The sequence below is a fragment of the Clupea harengus genome, chromosome 23 (assembly GCF_900700415.2).
Source record: "Clupea harengus chromosome 23, Ch_v2.0.2, whole genome shotgun sequence".
NCBI lineage: Eukaryota > Metazoa > Chordata > Actinopteri > Clupeiformes > Clupeidae > Clupea > Clupea harengus.
In genome coordinates this window covers 23018616-23040084 of record NC_045174.1, presented here as the reverse complement: position 1 = coordinate 23040084, position 21469 = coordinate 23018616, and the positions used below count along the sequence as shown (strand labels likewise).

Genomic DNA, 21469 nt, shown 5'->3' with positions numbered 1-21469 from the left:
GCAATATTAAACACATCGCACAAGGTTTATATAGACAGAAGTTTAGCGTTCAGCAGGGATAACCACGTGGTGGATTTCTGACGTCCGAGGAAAGGATGGAAGTTTTGCAAGGTCGGAAGAAGCACAGTTCGACCCTTCTGGTCTAAACATGCTCTTGTACATACCGGTATGCAGACTAAGTGGCACCTAATAATCTAAGTAACACACACGCAGAAACAGAGAAAAGCCATGTTCCTGCTTACATAAGTACATGATTCATACAAGGAATATATTAATACAAGGCACTTGATTCATATATTCTTAAGTCATTAACAGTGCTTGGAAATTATCTCCATCACATGATCCCAAATAGGATGGGCAGGTGCTGGAAACTCAACTGTTGGCACCTTCCCCCACCCCCTTCAAGTGGGTCTGTCCATCCACGTAATGTCAAAGGTCAAATAGGATGGGCAGGTGCTGGAAGCTCTACTGGTGGCACCTTCCACCCCCTGCTTCAAGTGGGTCTGTCCATCCATGTAATGTCAAAGGTCAAATAGGATGGGCAGGTGCTGGAAGCTCTACTGGTGGCACCTTCCCCCATCCCTTCAAGTGTGTCTGTCCATCCACGTAATGTCAAAGGTCAGGCGGGAAAGAATCAAATCAAGACAGAAAGAAGCTATTATCAGAGTACTTGTAATAGGGGCTCTGCTATTATGAAGACAGCAGTCAAACATACAAATGGATAAAGGGTCCTAAACAAGAAAAGGTGGTGCAGAAATGGTCAGAGAGAAAAAGAAAAAAAACATTTTGAGGCTGAAGATGATAAAGTTTTTATTAAAAAATAAACTTACCGATACCAGTGCCAGGCAAATAAAGCGCACCGACGCCGCAATTAAGGGATTGAGGAAAGAGCCTGGACGAAGGAAGATTCCAGCGGAGAGAAGGGGCGAGAAGGTGTGTGTGTGTGACTACCGCACAGGTGACATGAGCGCAGAGGTGTGTGTGTGTGTGTGTGTGTGTGTGTGACTACCGCACAGGTGACATGAGCGCAGAGGTGTGTGTGTGTGTGTGTGTGTGTGTGTGTGTGTGTGACCACCGCACAGCTGACATGAGCGCAGAGGTGTGTGTGTGTGTGTGTGTGTGTGTGTGTGTGACCACCACACAGGTGACATGAGCGCAGAGGTGTGTGTGTGTGTGTGTGTGTGTGTGTGTGTGTGTGTGTCCACCGCACAGGTGACTCTGCATGTAGTGAATAGTGTGAACGGCCAGAGGGGACACATCATACTGCCATGAATTATTTTGCGCGCCCAAAACCAGACAAGTTTTATAAAAAAAATGTAAGCACCATACAAACTAGGACAACAAAAAACACTTGTAAAGAAAGCATTTCAATGCAAGCGGCTCTGCCAACGTAGGCTCTGCCAACTTTTGCTTAGCCTATAAATAGCCTGATATTACGGTGCGCATGTTGTGGGGAAATGGGACTAGTTCAGACGAAAATTGCCAGGGCCCAATTTGGTTTCCAGTCCGACCCTGATTGTGTGTACATATGCGTGTTTGGACGGGTCTCTGAAGATGGTTATACTCACGTGGCTGTGGTGAAGGTGTGTGGGTTTGTGCACATGTGTTCGTGTGCATTCTTGAGCTGGTCAAAAGACATTGTCACATGTCTGAACGTGTGTGTGTGTGTGTGTGTGGAGGGGGGGGTGGCCATCTGTAGTCTTCACAGGCCTGAAATGACAAGCCAGTGAGGAGGCTCTTGTAAGACCGGGCAGAGAGAGGAAGAAGAAATGTGTGCAACGCCCTGCTATAACCGCTTTATTTGGTGTGTTAGTGTGTGCGTGTTAAATGTGTGTGTGTGCGTGTGAAATGTGTGTGTGTGTGTGTGTGTGTGTGTGTGTGTGTGTGTGTGTGTGTGTGTGTGTGTGTGTGTGTGTGTGTGAAGGTTGACTTGAGTCTCTCACCAGTGTGTGACGGTTAACGTTACTTGAGTCTCCCGTATCAGCTCTAAACGTGTCTCAAAGTAAACCTGTCTCAAACGTACAGTGACTTATTAAGATAGGGTTGCAGCTCGACTGGGCCATTTAGAAGTCTATGGTGAGGTTTTAGCAGATTGAAATAGAAGCGGCTTGATAAAAGGCAGACAAAAAAAGGAATTGAGGGGGAGTTTGGGGTTTGATGAGCCCGAGATAGTATTTGTGTGACTGATGCACAGCCCGCCAATCTGCACCTCAAACATAACCAACAGGTCAAACCAACACAGGTCACAGGCAGGTTTAGTGTATGTTATACACACTGTACTGCACTGAAAACCATTTGTGTGTGTGTGTGTGTGTGTGTGTGTGCGTGTGTGTGTGTGTGTGTGTGTGTGTGTGTGTGTGTGTGTGTGTGTGTGTGTGTGTGTGTGTGTGTGTGTGTGTGTGTGTGTGTGTGTGTGTGTGTGTGTGTGTGTGTGTGTGTGTGCACGAGAGAGAGAGAATAAGGCAGGGCTAATTCAGTATTCTGTGGTTTGTGATATGAGACAGTATAATATGTAAAACCTGAACACTCACACATACAGTGCCCTCCGCAATTATTGGCACCCCTAGAGCTGTTATCTTGGCAAAGGGAGGCTGCACAAAACATTAAATTAAGGGTGCTAATAATTGTGGCACACATGTTTTGGGGAAAAATATTTATTTAATGTCAACAGTTTTTTTTTCTTTCAATAATTTTACTTCAATGAAAAGGTAAGATCCAAGAGGATAAACAGCAAAGACATATTTTTTTATAGCCTGTTTTGCTCATATTCACTAGGGCTGCCAATAATTGCGGAGGGCACTGTATTAGCATACGCACTCATCAACTATGTGAGCTCAAGTCTGAATGTTTATGTTTAAGTTTATTCACAGTAGCCATGTAAGGCCCTGTAGAAATGGCTACACCCTGTGTTTTCTAAAGAATAAAACAAATCTGGTTTTACAGCCAAATGTATTTATTATTATCATTGGCACCCTCAAGCTGTGCTTGAATGTCATTCGGCAATAGGCTATGCAATACTACCAGTCACCACTAGGTGTCACTTAGGTTTACTTAATAAACACCTGCAACAAAACGGCTTATTGTCGGTTGTATTTTACCAGTTAATACAATCTTGATCGCCTTCGACAGGGTTTTATTACAGGAAAGGGCAAATGGCCAGGAGTACGCTTGTGTATTGAAGACCTATGCGGAACTTAACATGAGACAATACACGAATAGTTTTGTGAGAACTCTGAGAGCTCGGCGTGCCTATATGTCTAGATTCTTGCCGCAGTAGGAAGAATGCGAATGCTTCTGCGAGTGCCTCTTGCGGTGACATCACGAAAGGGAAAGTACACGCTGACGCGCACGCACACAGATGTGTTGCCCCCACACTCCAGAGGCTGTAGCAATGCTCCCATCATTGGCTAGCTCGTTTGCGTCCAGAACATAACGGGATATGAGCACACTGTGTAACAAAGCCATATAGCCACGCCCGGCTCATTTACCAGGCTAATCATACATGTAGCAAATGATGTAGTGTAGGCAAGAATTCCATGTTGGCCCAGTTACCTCGTTCAAGGTACAAGGTTCAACTCAGTGTTTACATTCGGGCAGGCCGAAGCAATCCACCCAGCATCGACTCGGATCTGTCAGCGATGGATGAATGGGTATCATGAGCCAATACTGGGAATACACTCTGTAAAAACGAAGACCCTGTCATTAGGTGAGTATTGATTGATGGTCGTTGTTCTAAACTTCTCCCTTATATTTTCGATATCCGATGGTATTTTCGTGGCAGCTAGTGGCCTCGCTTAGGCTACTAAAACGAAACCCTGCATTAGCTTGGCACCTTGTGATCATGACTCTACCGACCTGTCATGTACTAAAATGCGTTTATTATTAAGGTTTCGTATGACCCGATTATGGCGATGGCTATGGAGCTGCCGCCTTTCGGTCAGATTCAAACCTGTGGACCATGGAATTTGTTGGAGAACCTGGGGTTTGGAGGATTTGCACATGTGTACTTGTTTCAAAACATGGTAAGTTATCCGCATTTCAAGATCAGTCAGACCTGTGTTTTAACTAAGATATCAGGTGGTTGACGTTGCCCAACGTTATTTGATGGAATAGGCTATCTCCCAGTATTGAAACTGACAATTTCATCAGTGAAGTTTGGTCCAATGCTATGTCATAGTAGAGCGTTCTTTTTTCATTTTGAACCACTTCAGGCTTCATGTGCATGAAACAGTTTTTTCCTTCTTCCGACAAACGTCACATATAATGTAATGTCTCGTAGATGGCTTGGACTACCCGCTGTAGCTGTCGTAAGGGAGTCAGTTGTGGGTCTCTTTTCAGGAAACGCAGAGGAGAAGATCGCTCTCAAAGTGGTCGCCTGGAGCTGACGCCACGCAATACGGACCGATGGAGCAGGGAAATCCAGATAATGAAGAAGTCAGTGGTCCTCCTCCTTCCTCTTTCCTCGTACCTCCTTCTAATAGAGCCAGCGGTGTAGGCATTTAGCAGACACTTTTGTCCAAAGCGACGTACAAGGGAGAGAACAGTCAAGCTAAGAGCAATAAAAAGCATGGTGTAAACAATAAATACTACTTTACATGAGAATTAGAAAACAACGACCTAGAAACAAGGAAAAAGAAGTGCAGGAATGTAACTGCTGAAGTGCAAGTTAAGCGCTGGTCAGGTGCCAGTTAGGAAGGGAGGTGCTCTCTGAAGAGTTGGGTCTTCAAAAGCTTCTTGAAGGTAGAGAGGGACCCCCTGCTCTGGTAGTACTAGGCAGTTCGTTGCACCAACGTGGAACTACAAATGAGAATATGTATACTCAGGCAGTTGGTCTAGCCTTAGATGCTAAAGCTTTAGGACTAAACCCCAGACCATAAGCTCTGAAACAGGTCTGACATGAATCTGGTCTTGATCTGACATTAGATTCAGTAGAACGTTATGTGCTGACTAACATCTTGTCCCAACTTTAAAGGCGAGGTCCACAATTCTAAACCAATACACTTTTTGTCAAATTCAGCTAAGTGTTCCTCACCATCGTTTAGCTGTCAGTGTGCGCTTAAAAAAAAAAAACCTCCTGTGTTCATCCACAGTCCTGGCTCTGTACATGGGAAACAAAGTGGCTCGGACCGAGCCATACACTATTCCAGCCAATCAACACATTTCTTCAGGAGTATCGAAGGGAAGGGAGTAGTTTGATTGGCTGCTGAGCTGAAAAAAAAGTGCCGCTTTCAGTGTCAATGTCAGCAGAAACAATATTAGTTCTAAATATTCACCAGTACAGTTTGAATGGGTAGAAAGTTGTGAACAGTATGTTGTAGATTTTTTTCTATCCTATTCTAAGATATTCTATGGATTATAATATAATTTGTGGTTGTGTAACAACGTGTTCTTTCTCGCTGTCTCGCTCACAGATTGAAACATCCAAACGTGGTGACGGCCAGGGAAGTTCCCGAGGACATGACACACATCTCCCTGAACAGACTGCCCCTGCTGGCCATGGAGTACTGCTCCAGAGGGGACCTGCGCAAGGTGAGACACGGCACACGGCACACAGGGGCGGCACACGGCACACAGGGGCGGCACACGGCACACGGCACACGGCACAGGGCACACGGCACACGGCACAGGGGCAGCACACGGCACACGGCACACGGCACACAGGGATGGCACACGGCACACAGCACACAGGGATGGCATACGGCACACAGGGGCAGCACACGGCACACGGCACACAGGGGCAGCACACAGCACACAGCACACAGCACACAGCACACAGCACACAGCACACAGGGGCAGCACACAGCACACAGCACACAGCACACAGCACACAGGGGCAGCACACAGCACACAGCACACAGCATACAGGGGCAGCACACAGCACACAGCACACAGCACACAGCACACAGCACACAGGGGCAGCCACAGCTATGGGCCGGACCCAGGCCAGCTTCCATCTGGATCTGTCGAAAGACCGAGAAATAAATCATGCGGAGATGAGTGACACCAGCACTAGGCACCCGCATTATGTTTAGAAGATTGTGCACCTTCAGTAGATCAGACCTTCACGTAGGAAATGTAGGCAACCTGTGCAGGCATCACAAACTTTTAGTTCAGAGGCTTCATCAGCACTTTCTAACGGCTGCGGTTCCCAAGGCAACCGATGCTGCTTGTTGTGTGTGTCTCTGTGTGTGTGTACGTGTGTGTTTGTGTGTGTGTGTTTGTGTGTGTGTGTGTGTGTGTGTGTGATGTCTCTTTGTGCTTCAGGATTAGCTGTAGACTCGTGAAGGACAATCTGCTGACACCCCAAAGTTATATCTGTACCATTTACAGGTACACAGTTACTGCAAACACCCCAAAGTTATATCTGTATCCTTTCCAGGTACACAGTTACTGCTGCCCGCCTTTACAAGGCCAATTTGACCAGTTCCATTCAGAGCACACGGGTAGCAACTGTGAATGTTTGAAGAACTCTGGGTTGCCTAGAGACTGAAACCTCTGTGTCGTGTTGTTGTTGTTGTACAGCTGCTCTATTGCCTAGAGACTGAAACCTCAGTGTGGTGTTGTTGTTGTTGTTGTTGTTGTTGTTGTTGTTGTACAGCTGCTGGGCAGGCCAGAGAACACCTGTGGACTGAGGGAGGTAAACGTGCTGGAGCTGCTGCATGATGTTGGTACGAGTCCTCTATGAGCGTTTATGTGTGTGTGTGTGTGTGTGTGTGTGTGTGTGTGTGTGTGTGTGTGTGTGTGTGTGTGTGTGTGTGTGTGTGTGTGTGTGTGACCTCATGACTCATTCTCTGTGAGCGCTTAGATGTGTGTGTGTGTGTGTGTTTATGTGTGTCTGTGAGTGTGTGTGTTTGTGTGTGTGTGTGTGTGTGTCCTCATGACTCATTCTCTGTGAGTGTGTGTGTGTTTGAATGTTTATGTGAATGGTCTGAGGTGCTCATGTTTGCAGGTGACCTTTGCTGACTGTTTTGTGTGTGTATGACTGATTTGTGTGTGGTTGTGGGTGTGTGTGTGTGTGTGTGTATGACTGATTTGTGTGTGTGTGTGTGTGTATGACTGATTTGTGTGTGTGTGTATGTATGACTGATTTGTGTGTGTGTGTGTGTGTGTGTGTGTGTGTGTGTATGACTGATTTGTGTGTGTGACCTACGTTTTTTTTATCAATGAATAACAGAACAGCTGAACTAATTTTATGAATGCAATCATGCCATAAACGTGAATCTGATCTGTCTCTCTTTTTCTTTCTCTTTTCTTTTCACACACACACACACACACACACACACACACACATACACACACACACACGCTCCTATTTGCATAGTATTTGGCAGTATCTATCTCAAAGGATCCACTCCAGTACGTTCACTGAACGTGTGAAAATCCAAATCCAAAACAATGAGAAAGAACCTGCTTATTTGCAGTGCAGACATAGCATCGCCTTGGCTAGCATCTTTAGCCGATGAGTGCCAAATATATCATTTGTTAGTGCTAGTGCTAACAGAACGTGTGCAAATATCTTAGAATGCATTGTAGGTTACCTTGCCCCCCACATGTAATATGGTAGACTGCTGTTGCTCCACAGAATGCCACAAAGGCCACCAAGCCATGTACTGTACCTGTGCCATGTCAAGTAACTCTGACATAAAATTAAAGGTGTAGTCCGTGATTCTACCTTTAAAGTGCTGCTTTGAAGTCACAGAGTGGAGTTTTCTGATCTCTGAACTCTAAACAAAATTATATTCTATTTGGTCAGAATTATATTACATTTGGTCAGTATTTTATTCTGTTTGATCGGTATTATATTATATTTGGTCAGTATTATATTCTATTTGGTCAGAATTATGTTCTATAACTCTGACTAGTTATGAAACACTATAACGCCATCACAACTACATTTACATTTAGTCATTTAGCAGACGCTTTTATCCAAAGCGACTTACATATGTGCGACTTACATTGTATACACATTTTACATTTTACCTTTACACTGATGGCACACTGCACATCAGGAGCAATTAGGGGTTCAGTGTCTTGCTCAAGGACGCTTTGACAGGGAATCGAACTAGCAACCTTCTGATTACTAAACGACTTCTCTACCACTGTACCACTGTCGCCCCAACTAAAAACCTGAGAATAATATTTACATATTTACACCCACTTTCTAACGCACACAAGTAGTGAAGTCGCAAATCGGGGTTCTATTGAGTTGTTTGTCATTCATTGTGTCATGATCGCTCTTCTTATCTACATTGTGTGCCAGGCTCTGGTATTCAGTACCTTCACGACAACAAGATCATTCATCGAGACCTCAAACCAGAGAACATTGTGTTGCAGGACGTCGATGGAAGGGTAGGTCAACCATCACGGGCTGAATCATCACTGAGCTGGCAGTTCTGAAGTAAGATGTGTCATTTGTGAATGAATTAATATCAATCTATCTCACTTTCTCTCTCTTTTTTTGTGTTTTTTCTGTGTATGTGTGTGTCTGTCTGTGTGTGCGTGTGTGTGTATGTGTGTGTCTGTCTTTGTGTGTGTGTGTGTGTGTTTTCTCTTCTAGTTGGTTCACAAGATCATTGACTTGGGCTATGCCAAAGATCTGGACCAGGGTAGTCTGTGCACCTCTTTTGTGGGGACTCTGCAGTACTTGGTGAACACTCCCTCCGTCTCCGTCTCCGTCTCTGTCTCCACACCTGAACACCTTGAACACTCCCTCTGTCTCCGTCTCCGTCTCTGTCTCCACACCTGAACACCTTGAACACTCCCTCTGTCTCTGTCTCCACACCCTGAACACCTCGAACACTCCCTCTGTCTCCGTCTCCACACCTTAAACACTCCCTCCGTCTCTGTCTCCACACCTCTGTCTCCACACCTTAAACACCCTGAACACTCCCTCTGTCTCCACACCTTAAACACCCTGAACACTCCCTCTGTCTCCGTCTCCACACCTTGAGCACTCCCTTCAACACACCCTCTGTCTCCACACCTTGAACACTCTGTCTCCGTCTCCACACCCTGAACACCTTGAACACTCCCTCTGTCTCCGTCTCCACACCTGAACACCCTGAACACCTCGAACACTCCGTCTCCACACCTCGAACACTCCCTCTGTCTCCGTCTCCACACCTTAAACACTCCCTCCGTCTCTGTCTCCACACCTCTGTCTCCACACCTTAAACACCTTGAACACTCCCTCTGTCTCCGTCTCCACACCTCGAACACCTTGAACACTCCCTCTGTCTCCACACCTCTGTCTCCACACCTTAAAAACCCTGAACACTCCCTCCATCTCCACACCTGAACACTCCCTCTGTCTCTGTCTCCACACTCCCTCTGTCTCCACACCCTGAACACCTCGAACACTCCCTCCGTCTCCACACCTGAACACTCCCTCTGTCTCTGTCTCCACACTCCCTCTGTCTCCACACCCTGAACACCTCGAACACTCCCTCTGTCTCCACACCCTAAACACTCCCTCTGTCTCCGTCTCCACACCTGAACACCTTGAACACTCCCTCCGTCTCCGTCTCCACACCTCTGTCTCCACACCCTGAACACCTCGAACACTCCGTCTCCACACCTGAACACTCCCTCTGTCTCCGTCTCCACACCTCTGTCTCCACACCCTGAACACCTCGAACACTCCGTCTCCACACCTGAACACTCCCTCTGTCTCCGTCTCCACACCCTGAACACCCTGAACACCTCGAACACTCCCTCCGTCTCTGTCTCCGTCTCTGTCTCCGTCTCCACAACTTAAACACTCCCTCTGTCTCCACACCTTGCTAAAAAGATTCTTTCTCATTTTTTCCCCATCTGCGTTTTTTGAACAAGTAACACAAGAATGCATGTGTAGGATACCACATTTGAAAGTCTTACAATGAAGGTTGGAAGTTCTCAATAAATGTTTAACAGCCACTGCTACTTTAATATCCTCAAACTGAACCACTAAAACCAGACTGTAACGTGTTCTGTTGGTGTTGTCTTGTGCAGTTGGAATGTACGGGACATGACTTTTCAGTTTCTGTTCCTTCTTCTGACCTTAGGCTCCAGAGCTGTTTTATACCGAGCCATACACAGGGACTGTGGACTACTGGAGTTTCGGAACCATGATCTTTGAATGCTGCTGTGGACTCAGACCCTTTCTGCACAACCTCCAACCAGTTCAGTGGTAGGCTAACACAACCTCCAACCAGTTCAGTGGTAGGCTAACACAACCTCCGACCAGTCCAGTGGTAGGTTAACACAACCGCCAACCAGTCCAGTGGTAGGCTAACACAACCTCCAACCAGTTCAGTGGTAGGTTAACACAACCTCCAACCAGTTCAGTGGTAGATTAACTCAACCTCCGACCAGTTCAGTGGTAGGTTAACACAACCTCCAACCAGTTCAGTGGTAGGTTAACTCAACCTCCAACCAGTTCAGTGGTAGGTTAACACAACCTTCAACCAGTTCAGTGGTAGGTTAACACAACCTCCAACCAGTTCAGTGGTAGGTTAATAATAAAATAATAATAATAAAACTTTATTTATACAGCACCTTTCAAGCAAAAGAATGCAGCTCAAAGTGCTTTACAGCAAATACATAATATGCACAAAGAAATGACATGCACATAAAAATAGACATCAAAGAAACATAACTCAGATATAGTGCAAAAAAATTAAATAATAATTATAATTCAAATTATAAAATTGAATACATAAAATGCATAGCATAAGATAGAAAATAAAACTCCAGAGATATATTTAATCTAACCCCTTAATATCACAAGTAGAGATTGTGTTAACACAACCTCCAACCAGTTCAGTGGTAGGTTAACACAACCTCCAACCAGTTCAGTGGTAGGGTAACACAACCTCCAACCAGTTCAGTGGTAGGTTAACACAACCTCCAACCAGTTCAGTGGTAGGTTAACACAACCTCCAACCAGTTCAGTGGTAGGTTAACACTGTCAGTCTTTTCTGAGCCCTCTGGATTGCTCATTCTCCGTATAGCATCGTAAAGAAGAGAGCTTGGGTTTATATTTCATTTTTGGACAAATGGGTATATAGTCCATGTTGCTGTCCCAGTCTTTCTGTTAGAAGACAGAGGGAAAACAAAAGAGATTGACACAGGAATAACCCAACCAATACACACAACTCAGTCATTTCCAGCACAGCAACAGCCATTGCTTAATAGGCTAAATGCAATTGAATGACGCAGAAGCTGTCAATCACCATTTATATTTGACTTTACAATAAGTAGAATTACTTTTATATAGCAGGTCAACACCAAACTAATTGACCTCATAGCAACAAATAATCAAAACTGAAGTGCTATATGAAACAAACCATGTTCTTCTTTGTATTCTATTATTGGCAATGATACTATTTTAGTATTAATAGTGATAAAATAATTTATGGAACAGCCAGGTTGGTTAAGCCTCTGACCACACCTGTTTGAATTGCTACTCTTCAGGCAGCTATTGAATCCGTCCTGGTCTATGTTTTGGTAGTTTGTTATGTCCCGTGTTCTGTTTTGTCTAGTAATCCTCCAGAGACAAAATGGCATTGTCCTGTATGTATGACACACGCATATGTGACGCGTAGATGACGCTGAAGGCCCGTGATGCCGGCGAAAGGTTGTTGATATTTGAAACACTTTTACCAGCTGATGTGACTGTGTGTGTGTGTGTGTGTGTGTGTGTGTGTGTGTGTGTGTGTGTGTGTGTGTGTGTGTGTGTGTGTGTGTGTGTGTGTGTGTGTGTGTGTGTGTGTGTGTGTGTTTCCTCCCAGGGTGGAAACAGTCAAAGATAAAGGGTCGGAGGACATCATGGCTGAGGAGGATGAGGATGGAGAGGTTGTGTTCTCCACCTGTCTGCCCCAACCCCACCACCTCAGCAGGTGACAGACAATACTACAGACTCACTCCTCACTCATATACAGACAATACTACAGACAATACTACAGACAATACTACAGACAATACTACAGACTCACTCCTCACTCATATACAGACAATACTACAGACAATACTACAGACAATACTACAGACTCACTCCTCACTCATACACAGACAATACTACAGACAATACTACAGACAATACTACAGACAATACTACAGACTCACTCCTCACTCATATACAGACAATACTACAGACAATACTACAGACAATACTACAGACTCACTCATACACAGACAATACTACAGACAATACTACAGACAATACTACAGACTCACTCCTCACTCATATACAGACAATACTACAGACAATACTACAGACAATACTACAGACAATACTACAGACTCACTCATACACAGACAATACTACAGACAATACTACAGACTCACTCATACACAGACAATACTACAGACTCACTCCTCACTCATATACAGACAATACTACAGACAATACTACAGACAATACTACAGACAATACTACAGACTCACTCATACACAGACAATACTACAGACTCACTCCTACTACAGAGCATTACCGACCTTTGACCTATAAGTCAACCATTAGGGTATAGGGAGGATCCATAAAGCCCCGGCTGCCTGTATACTTGTAGAATTTGTAGAAAACTGATATATGCCTTTTATCAACAAAGTGTTGTGGATGTGTCCTCCGACAGACATTTGTGCATACTCACACACTCACTCACACACACACTAACTCTGTGTATCTGTGTCTATGTGTCCATCTGTATGTCCATACATGTGTGTGTGTGTGTGTGTGTGTGTGTGTGTGTGTGTGTCCATCTATACATCTATACGCGTGTGTGTGTGTGTGTGTCCATCCGTACGTCCATACATGTGTGTGTGTGTGTGTGTGTGTGTGTGTGTGTGTGTGTGTGTGTGTGTGTGTGTGTGTGTGTTTGTAGGGCTGTGGTTGAGCCTCTAGAAAAGATACTACAGCTGATGCTACAGTGGGACCCTGTCAAGAGGGGGGGTGTGGTTCACCCCAACACCAAGAAACCTCTCTGCTTTGAGCTGCTCGACCAGCTGCTTAGTCTCAAGGTCTGTGAGCTCTCTCTCTCGCCCCCCCCCCCCCTCCACTTCTGCCACACGACCCCCCCTTCACTTCCTGTCTCAAGCAGATGGGTCCCCCCTTATGTGCCTCAGTTCTGCTTAAGGTTTTTTTCCTGATTAACATAGAATTGTGTTGTTTTGGCGCTATATAAATGCAATTGAATTAAATTGAATTGAACTCTTTCAGAAATAAATAAACCATTATTCCTGCGTTTGGGTGTGGGTGTTGGTGTGGGTGTGTGTGTGTGTGTGTGTGTGTGTGTGTGTGTGTGTGTGTGTGTGTGTGTGTGTGTGTGTGTGTGTGTGTGTGTGTGTGTGTGTGTGTGTGTGTGTGTGTGTGTGTGTGTGTGTGTGTGTGTGTTGGTGTGTGTGTAAGAGAGAGTGTATGTGTGCATGTATGTACATATATATGTAGGAAGAGAAAGAGCTATTGTTTCTTATGTAGGTGCATTTCAAAAATGTTTGTTAGGGTCAGTGTTCTTACCCGGTATATGTTCTTCCATGAGAGGAACATTGTTTTAAAACCTTCAATTTATCTCCCAAGTACATCATACCCAAGTACACTTCAATCTATTGGGTCCCACACACATGCATTATCATCTTTCTCCATCCATCCGATGGCGCTTGTGTAGCGGCCGTGGAGATCTCGTGCAGGAGATAGTTTGGTGATACTATAGCCTGCATGGAGAATACCCAAAAAAATTCCTAGTATCTGTATACATGGCGAAATAAAGTTGAATGAATGAATGAATGAATGAATCCTATAGGTAAAAATGTTCTTCATCATCACCATCATCTTCCTCTACCATGACCTTTGCCCCCTCTCCCTGTATGAAGGTGGTACACGTGTTGAACATGGGGACGGCACGTTTGCACTCCTTCCCGCTGTCTCCGGACGAGAGTGTGAACAGCCTCCAAACCCGGGTGGAGAGGGAGACTGGCGTGGCGGCCCGCGACCAGGAGATCCTGCTGAAGGTCGGGGTGTCCCTGGACCCCAGGAAGCCGGCCAGACAGTGCGTCACGGAAGGCCTGGTGAGAGAGAGAGAGAGAGAGAGAGAGAGAGAGAGAGAATGGCTGAGGATGAGTACAACACTAAGAAAAATAATAATGCTCACAGTACTAGTGTCACTAACGATGTTAACAGTAGTAGTGTCACTAATGATGCTAACCGTAATGGTATCACTAATGATGCTATCGGTAGTAGTGTCACTAATGATGCTAACAGTAGTAGTATCACTAATGATGCTAACAGTAATGCTACGATGCTAACAGTAGAAGTGTCACTAATGATGCTAACCGTAATGGTATCACTAATGATGCTAACAGTAGTAGTGTCACTAATGATGCTAACCGTAATGGTATCACTAATGATGCTAACAGTAGTAGTGTCACTAATGATGCTAACCGTAATGGTATCACTAATGATGCTAACAGTAGTAGTGTCACTAATGATGCTAACCGTAATGGTATCACTAATGATGCTTACAGTAGTAGTGTCACTAATGATGCTAACCGTAATGGTATCACTAATGATGCTTACAGTAGTAGTGTCACTAATGATGCTAACCGTAATGGTATCACTAATGATGCTTACAGTAGTAGTGTCACTAATGATGCTAACCGTAATGGTATCACTAATGATGCTTACAGTAGTAGTGTCACTAATGATGCTAACCGTAATGGTATCACTAATGATGCTTACAGTAGTAGTGTCACTAATGATGCTAACCGTAATGGTATCACTAATGATGCTAACAGTAGTAGTGTCACTAATGATGCTAACCGTAATGGTATCACTAATGATGCTTACAGTAGTAGTGTCACTAATGATGCTAACCGTAATGGTATCACTAATGATGCTCACAGTAGCAGTGTCACTAATGATGCTAACCGTAATGGTATCACTAATGATGCTTACAGTAGTAGTGTCACTAATGATGCTAACCGTAATGGTATCACTAATGATGCTTACAGTAGTAGTGTCACTAATGATGCTAACCGTAATGGTATCACTAATGATGCTCACAGTAGTAGTGTCACTAATGATGCTATATATGATGATATACCCATTTGTCCAAAGCTGTCAACAAATACCTTTTCTTTGTTTTTTATTTATTTGTTACTTTGATTATGTGTTGCTATGAAGTCAATTTGTTTGGTGTTGACCCTTCTATATAAAAGTAACTGTACCTAATCAGTAGAACTACCTAAACCAGTCAAATATAAATGGTGTTTGCATTTTGTCTCATAGGCAATGGCTGTTGCTGGAAATTACTGAGTTGTGTGTATTGCCTGGTAATTCCCATGTCAATCTCTTTTGTTTTCCCCTCGTTCTTCTAACAGAAAGACTGGGACAGCAACACGGTCTTCCTCTTTGACAAAACTCTGACCAAATACACGGGCCCTTTCAGCACGAGGCAGCCCTCAGACAAACTCCACACTATCAGTGAGTAGCAGGACCCGCTCAGAATCACTTTACACTGAAAGGGCCCTAGCAGGGACGTGCACAAGAATTTTGAAGGGCAGTTGTTCTGCCCTGGAAAAAAGGAGCAACACGTTAATTTTTGCCGCCGCCATGCCCCCGTCCCCTGGACGCATATTTTGCCTATATCACTTGAAACTCTCACTAACCGCCGCCGCCACGCCCCCGTCCCCTGGACGCTTATTCCGCGATTATTTTATCTAGGCCTACATGAAGTTCTGCAGCGTTATACTATTTAAAAAATATATATATTTCCTTCGGAGGGGCAACTTCAGTCGAGGAGGGCAAACGGGCAGTTGCCCAAGCAACCTTAGCCCCCACCTGTGCACGTCCCTGGGCCCTAGTATCACCCCTGCCCTTTACTTACAGTAAGAAAGACAACATGTGTGTATTTTAAGTGAGGGTAGTGAATCTTTCACGTGTTAGGCTGAGTGTCCATATAGTGTTTGTTTCCGAGCGCCAGCGTCTTTCTTCAATCGTTTCCCAATGAGGAGAGAGCGAATGCGGTACCCATGCAGCATCTTTCTTCTGAGTGCTCCGCCATTTTTGTGCGGCCGCTCCGAGCGCTGCTTGTTGAAAATCTCTGAACTTTGCAGAAAGGCGCTAGTGTCGTCACAAAAGGGTGAAGCTATCTATCAAATCTTGAAAAAAAAAGCGGCAGACCAAACTCGTTTTTTAAAAGGTTATAGACAGAAATAGACAGTGTACAAACTGCCTGTATATATTCCAATATATCTGAAAGCCATCAACATTACTGGAATAAGATGACCTCCTGTTTTCAGGCAGACATCCTTTCCTTCACTCTCTCTCCCCGTGTTAGTGATTGACCCTGTCCTCTCTCTCTCTCTCTCTCTCTCTCTCTCTCTCCCCATGTTAGTGATTGACCCTGTCCTCTCTCTCTCTCTCTCTCTCTCTCCCCGTGTTAGTGATAGACCCTGTCCTCTATCAGTCTCTCTCTCTCTCTCTCTCTCTCTCTCTCTCTCTCTCTCCCCGTGTTAGTGATTGACCCTGTCCTCTATCAGTCTCTCTCTCTCTCTCTCTCTCTCTCTCTCTCCCCGTGTTAGTGATAGACCCTGTCCTCTATCAGTCTCTCTCTCTCTCTCTCTCTCTCTCTCTCTCTCTCTCCCCGTGTTAGTGATTGACCCCTGTCCTCTATCAGTCTCTCTCTCTCTCTCTCTCTCTCTCTCTCTCCCCGTGTTAGTGATTGACCCTGTCCTCTCTCTCTCTCTCTCTCTCTCTCTCTCTCTCTCTCTCTCTCTCTCCCTGTGTTAGTGATTGACCCTGTCCTCTCTCTCTCTCTCTCTCTCTCTCTCTCCCTGTGTTAGTGATTGACCCTGTTCTCTCTCTCTCTCTCTCTCTCTCTCTCTCTCTCTCTCTCTCTCTCTCTCTCTCTCTCCCTGTGTTAGTGATTGACCCTGTCCTCTCTCTCTCTCTCTCTCTCTCTCTCTCTCTCTCTCTCTCTCCCTGTGTTAGTGATTGACCCTGTTCTCTCTCTCTCTCTCTCTCTCTCTGTGTTAGTGATGGACCCAGAGTCCCAGAAGCCCGTGGCGTCTCTGAAGAAGGCGTGGGGAGAGGCGGTGAACCACGTGTGCAGCCTGAGGGAAGACTACTGCTGGCTCTTCCAGGGCCAGAGAGCGGCCATGTGAGCTCTGACTCCTCCATCTGTCTGCCTCCTCCTCCATCTCTCTGACTCCTCCTCCTTCTCTCTGACTCCTCCATCTCTCTGACTCCTCCTCCATCTCTCTGACTCCTCCTCCTTCTCTCTGACTCCTCTATCTCTCTGACTCCTCCTCCTTCTCTCTGACTCCTCCATCTCTCTGACTCCTCCTCCATCTCTCTGACTCCTCCTCCTCCATCTCTCTGACTCCTCCTCCATCTCTCTGACTCCTCCTCCTCCATCTCTCTGACTCCTCCTCCATATCTCTGACTCCTCCTCCATCTCTCTGACTCCTCCTCCATCTCTCTCAGACTCTGTCTGACTCTCTGACTGTCAGCTCCGCCTCGTCCAGGCGACCTGTGCTCCTGTAGTCTAGTCCGATGATGTGTGAGATGTAGTACAGTCCGTGTGAGTTTGTTGTGGGATTTTTTCAGGGGGCAAGAAAATGGTCAGTGTAGAAAATGGGTCAGCCTTGACAATGGCCACTACTCATGGAGGTCAGGAGCCTACTGAAACGTAGCCCTGGTCACATCCATATGTCTAGTCTAGTCCAGGCGATCTGGAGACCCGTAATCCAGTTACACCTAATTAAATCTAGTCCTGCTCTTGAGCGACCCCCCCCCCCCTTCCACGCTATGCATGTCCCCCATCATTCCCTTCTCTCCATACCCGACTGAACTCTTGATGATCCAAACACACCCATGTTATCAAGAGCATCATCATTTGTACCGACTACCACAGCATGTTTAGTTCAGTCTCTTAGGAGGTGACAGAATCTAACGAGCACGCCAAACTTGAAGAACGCCATCTTTAGCACCTTTAAGATCCACAGCTTTGGCAGATCATTAACACTTGGAGAGAGAGAGGGAGAGAGAGAGAGAGAGAGAGAGAGAGAGAGAGAGAGAGAGAGAGAGAGAGAGGAGAGCTCTGCAGGGAGAATTTGACAATATTGCACCTCTAATTGGCGTAGCTCTTGCCACTGTTTGGGTGATTTACTGTGTCTTTTTGTACTTCTTGCTCATCTTGCAGGAGGGTCTGATTTGTATTCCTACAGTAAAATTAACTCCTGTAACAGAATCAGGCGGTCCCTTGTTTTGCAGTGAATAAAACCCATATCTGTTGAACATCGATAGTTCCTTAAAAGATACTTCAAGTGACCAGTGCGTGTCTTAAGACCCTAAATATGTGTAAGTCATCATATATACATGTACTGTTCAGGGTTTGTAGAAGGTGCTGTTGTAGATGAACTTGAGAAGAAGATGGGTATAATTTATTATTAAGAGTAGTACACAATAGTAGTATACTGTAGTAGAGGCAGTTAAAAATAGCACTGTCAGGTTGTCTAGGCTGTGCCAACTAACAGTGTCTCCATTGGCAGGTTGAGTCTGCTTCACTACAACACCAGCCTGACGTGTCGCAACGAGGCCATGTTTGCAGAGTCGGATAAGCTGAAGTCCAAACTGGACTTCTTTAAGAGCTGCATCCAGTACGACCTTGAGAAGTACAGTGACCAGATGCACTGCGGAATATGTGAGTTAACACTTCCTGTCTCTTCTGACCCCTGGTTTAGATCTAGGGGTGTTTGTGCCCCAAGAAACAATCTAAATATACTTTGTGAAACTGTTTCTGTGTCCTTTGTGTTGTTATGTCATGTCTCGATGTATCAGCGTAGCTTTTTCCATTGCATCATTTGCTGTAAAGCAACACTATTCAACAATTTGACACTTTTTGAGGTATGGTTTTATAGGCAATTCGTTTTGGTACCATCCTCAAATTCATTTTGATGGTCATGTGAAGGACAGATAAACACCTGTGTCTTTCCCACTAGCCATCAAGGATATGCACTATGTAGTTCTGTTTTCCAGGCTGGAATACCCGGCAAAAATGGAAGAAAAGCTTTCACAGCATAACCTTGTCAGCTATACTGCCAAAAGACACCAGTAAATGTGTGTTGGCAAGCTTCTATCAGTGCCAACTGTGCTGTTGGTGGTGTTTGCAAGGTTTCTGCTGGCTTTTAGGTAGTTAGCTTGCTAGTTTTGGAACAGAACTACGTATTGCTGCTTTAACTGTTTTTAATGTATACATAGTAGCCATATAGACTGGTTCTAGTCGTAGAATGAAGTGCATTGTGTTACCTCCTGGTATGAAAGGCTAGCCTGGATGCCAGACGAACTTAGCCACGCCCACAATTTTTTGGGTCGGGAAGTTCGGTCTGGTGTCGCTCCGTTGGGGAGAAATGATCTCCTCACAAAAATCTGTGAGGAGATAGATAGACCAATCAAATTGTCAGGGCGGGCTTTATACGATGATGGACAGATGATCAACCCTAACGTAATCAACCACGTCACCAAAGAGCTTTTGGGGTGAATTCGTTTTCAACAAACATGGCTGCCGTTGGAGAGCTGAAATGTGGAAATTCGAGTCTGTTTTAGAAGACATTGACAGCACATTCATTTTGAAAGAGGAACAGAGAAACGCAAACAAGGCATTTGTCGATCGAAATTATGTTTTTGCCGTCCTTCCTACGGGATCTTGTAAAAGTTTAATGTATCAGCTGGCCCCACGGTCTACGTTATGGTCATACTACGTTGCTCTGATTGGTTCTAGATATATCCAATTGAGCGAAGAGGCATTTTTTTTCCTGGTTCGGTTGAAACACGCCCCATAATCACAGTCCAACGGAGCGGTATCAGACTCATATTCTGACTAGAATTATGAGTATGACATCGTCAGGCTAATGAAAGGCGCCATATAAATAAAGTTTGATTTGATTTGAATTGTGGAGTGTTTTAAGGATAATGATCTAAGTTCCACTGTCTGTCTACCAGCCTCTGAGAAGATGCTGAAAGCCTGGCAGAAGAGTGAGCTGGCAGCGGCCGCTCTGGAAGAGGTGCAGTGTGTTTACCATTTCACTTTCACTTGAGTGTTTCTGAATGAATACTTTTAATGACATGTCACATCCATCATCACAAATGTATGACTTGCTATTGCATTTGTGACTCACCAATGTCACCTGACCAACAGCTATGACTCATTATTAATTATTCTTAATAATTATTAAGTATTGTATAAGTTATGTATTTGGAAGGGCAAGTGTCTTTTTATAGCACATTTCAAACACACACACTCGTACACACACACACACTTGTACACACACACACACTTGTACACACACACACACACACACTCGTACACACCGTACACACACACACTCGTACACACACAGAGAGAGATTGACACACATATTCATATTCTTTACATAAATAAAGGTAAATAAAGGCGAAGTGTGCAAGAGTGAAAAACTTTAAAACATAGAAATACTACATAAAAAACACATAGTAGTATGTAGAAATTAAAATAAAATTGAAAATAAAAGATATAATTCAAAAGAAAGTACAAAGTACGTGAAGAAGTAATTAAAAGAGAGTAATATAATTGAACAATAAGTAATATAGTTACAAATAGCGTGCAGAGCTCAATCATAGGCCCATGAAAAGAGAAATGTTTTTAATCTGGATTTAAAATTCTCTACATCTGGGCCACTCCAGTTGTTCTTAAATGCCTGTGTCTACAAACTGTTGTATTATATTTGGTCTAAACTCCTCAAAATTGGTATTGTATTTTATATCTTTGGAAAGCCTGATTAGTCACCTTTACAACGAGGTACAACTTGTAAGGATCGTGCATTCGTGGAATAAGCAACACAGCTAACCGTGTGGGTAGTGGCCCAAAAAAATGTGCCAAAATCCCCTGCAAAATACAATACCAATTGGTGTTATTAAAGGGGAGGAATAATCGACCGAAATAACGTTTCCAAACTTTTTTTGAGGAGTTTATAAGGTGACTGTTTACCTTCCCTGCCTCTAGGTGGCAGAAGTGGGTCATCTGGACGAGGAGACCGTGGCTCTGCACTCAGAGATTGTGGAGCTGCAGAGAAGTCCTTTTGCCCGAAGTCAGACAGGCGGTCTGGACAAACTGTGAGTGAAGTCGTGCCAATAGGGCTCCCAGGTTAGAGATGTGTGTGTGTCTCTATGAGCCAGTGTCAAAAGCAGGAGCTGCCACCTCCGTGTCACACCATAGCCTTTCAATTAGTGTTTGATGAAGGTGCTCAGAATTCTCAGTCATGACAAGACAAAATGCCATGTGATACTGTTGCCATGGCGATGTTGCTTGCGCCTCTTCCAGGAAGGATGATGTTCGGTAACATGGGCTCACTTAAGCTGCTGGTGATGGGAGAGCTGCTGGTCATTTCAGACCAGGGCCAAATCTATTGCAGATTCAGCTGTACCTGTATGGCCAGTACAGCTTGTGTATGTAATTAG

At 44.8% G+C, this 21469-nt stretch overlaps 2 protein-coding genes and 1 long non-coding RNA gene across 9 annotated transcripts in view; 2 read left to right on the top strand and 1 right to left on the bottom strand.

The window, feature by feature from the left end:
• The window catches only part of LOC105893717 (SEC14-like protein 1), a 436978-nt gene that overhangs the window by 169053 nt on the left and 246456 nt on the right, over positions 1–21469 (bottom strand). The window lies entirely within an intron of this gene.
• Positions 1–21469, top strand: part of LOC105902233 (inhibitor of nuclear factor kappa-B kinase subunit alpha-like) — a 39684-nt gene that overhangs the window by 12524 nt on the left and 5691 nt on the right. The window contains exons 2-9 of the mRNA XM_031561492.2: positions 11772–11879; positions 12861–12996; positions 13846–14040; positions 15352–15454; positions 17009–17132; positions 18526–18677; positions 19976–20037; positions 21015–21124. Coding sequence (XP_031417352.1) covers positions 11809–11879; positions 12861–12996; positions 13846–14040; positions 15352–15454; positions 17009–17132; positions 18526–18677; positions 19976–20037; positions 21015–21124 — 953 coding nt within the window. The 5' untranslated portion in view covers positions 11772–11808. The remainder of the gene's footprint in view (positions 1–11771; positions 11880–12860; positions 12997–13845; positions 14041–15351; positions 15455–17008; positions 17133–18525; positions 18678–19975; positions 20038–21014; positions 21125–21469) is intronic.
• On the top strand, positions 3638–4359 carry LOC116218756. Its single transcript, XR_004163026.1, has 3 exons — positions 3638–3706; positions 3888–4022; positions 4339–4359. It is a non-coding gene; the product is annotated as an uncharacterized LOC116218756 (long non-coding RNA).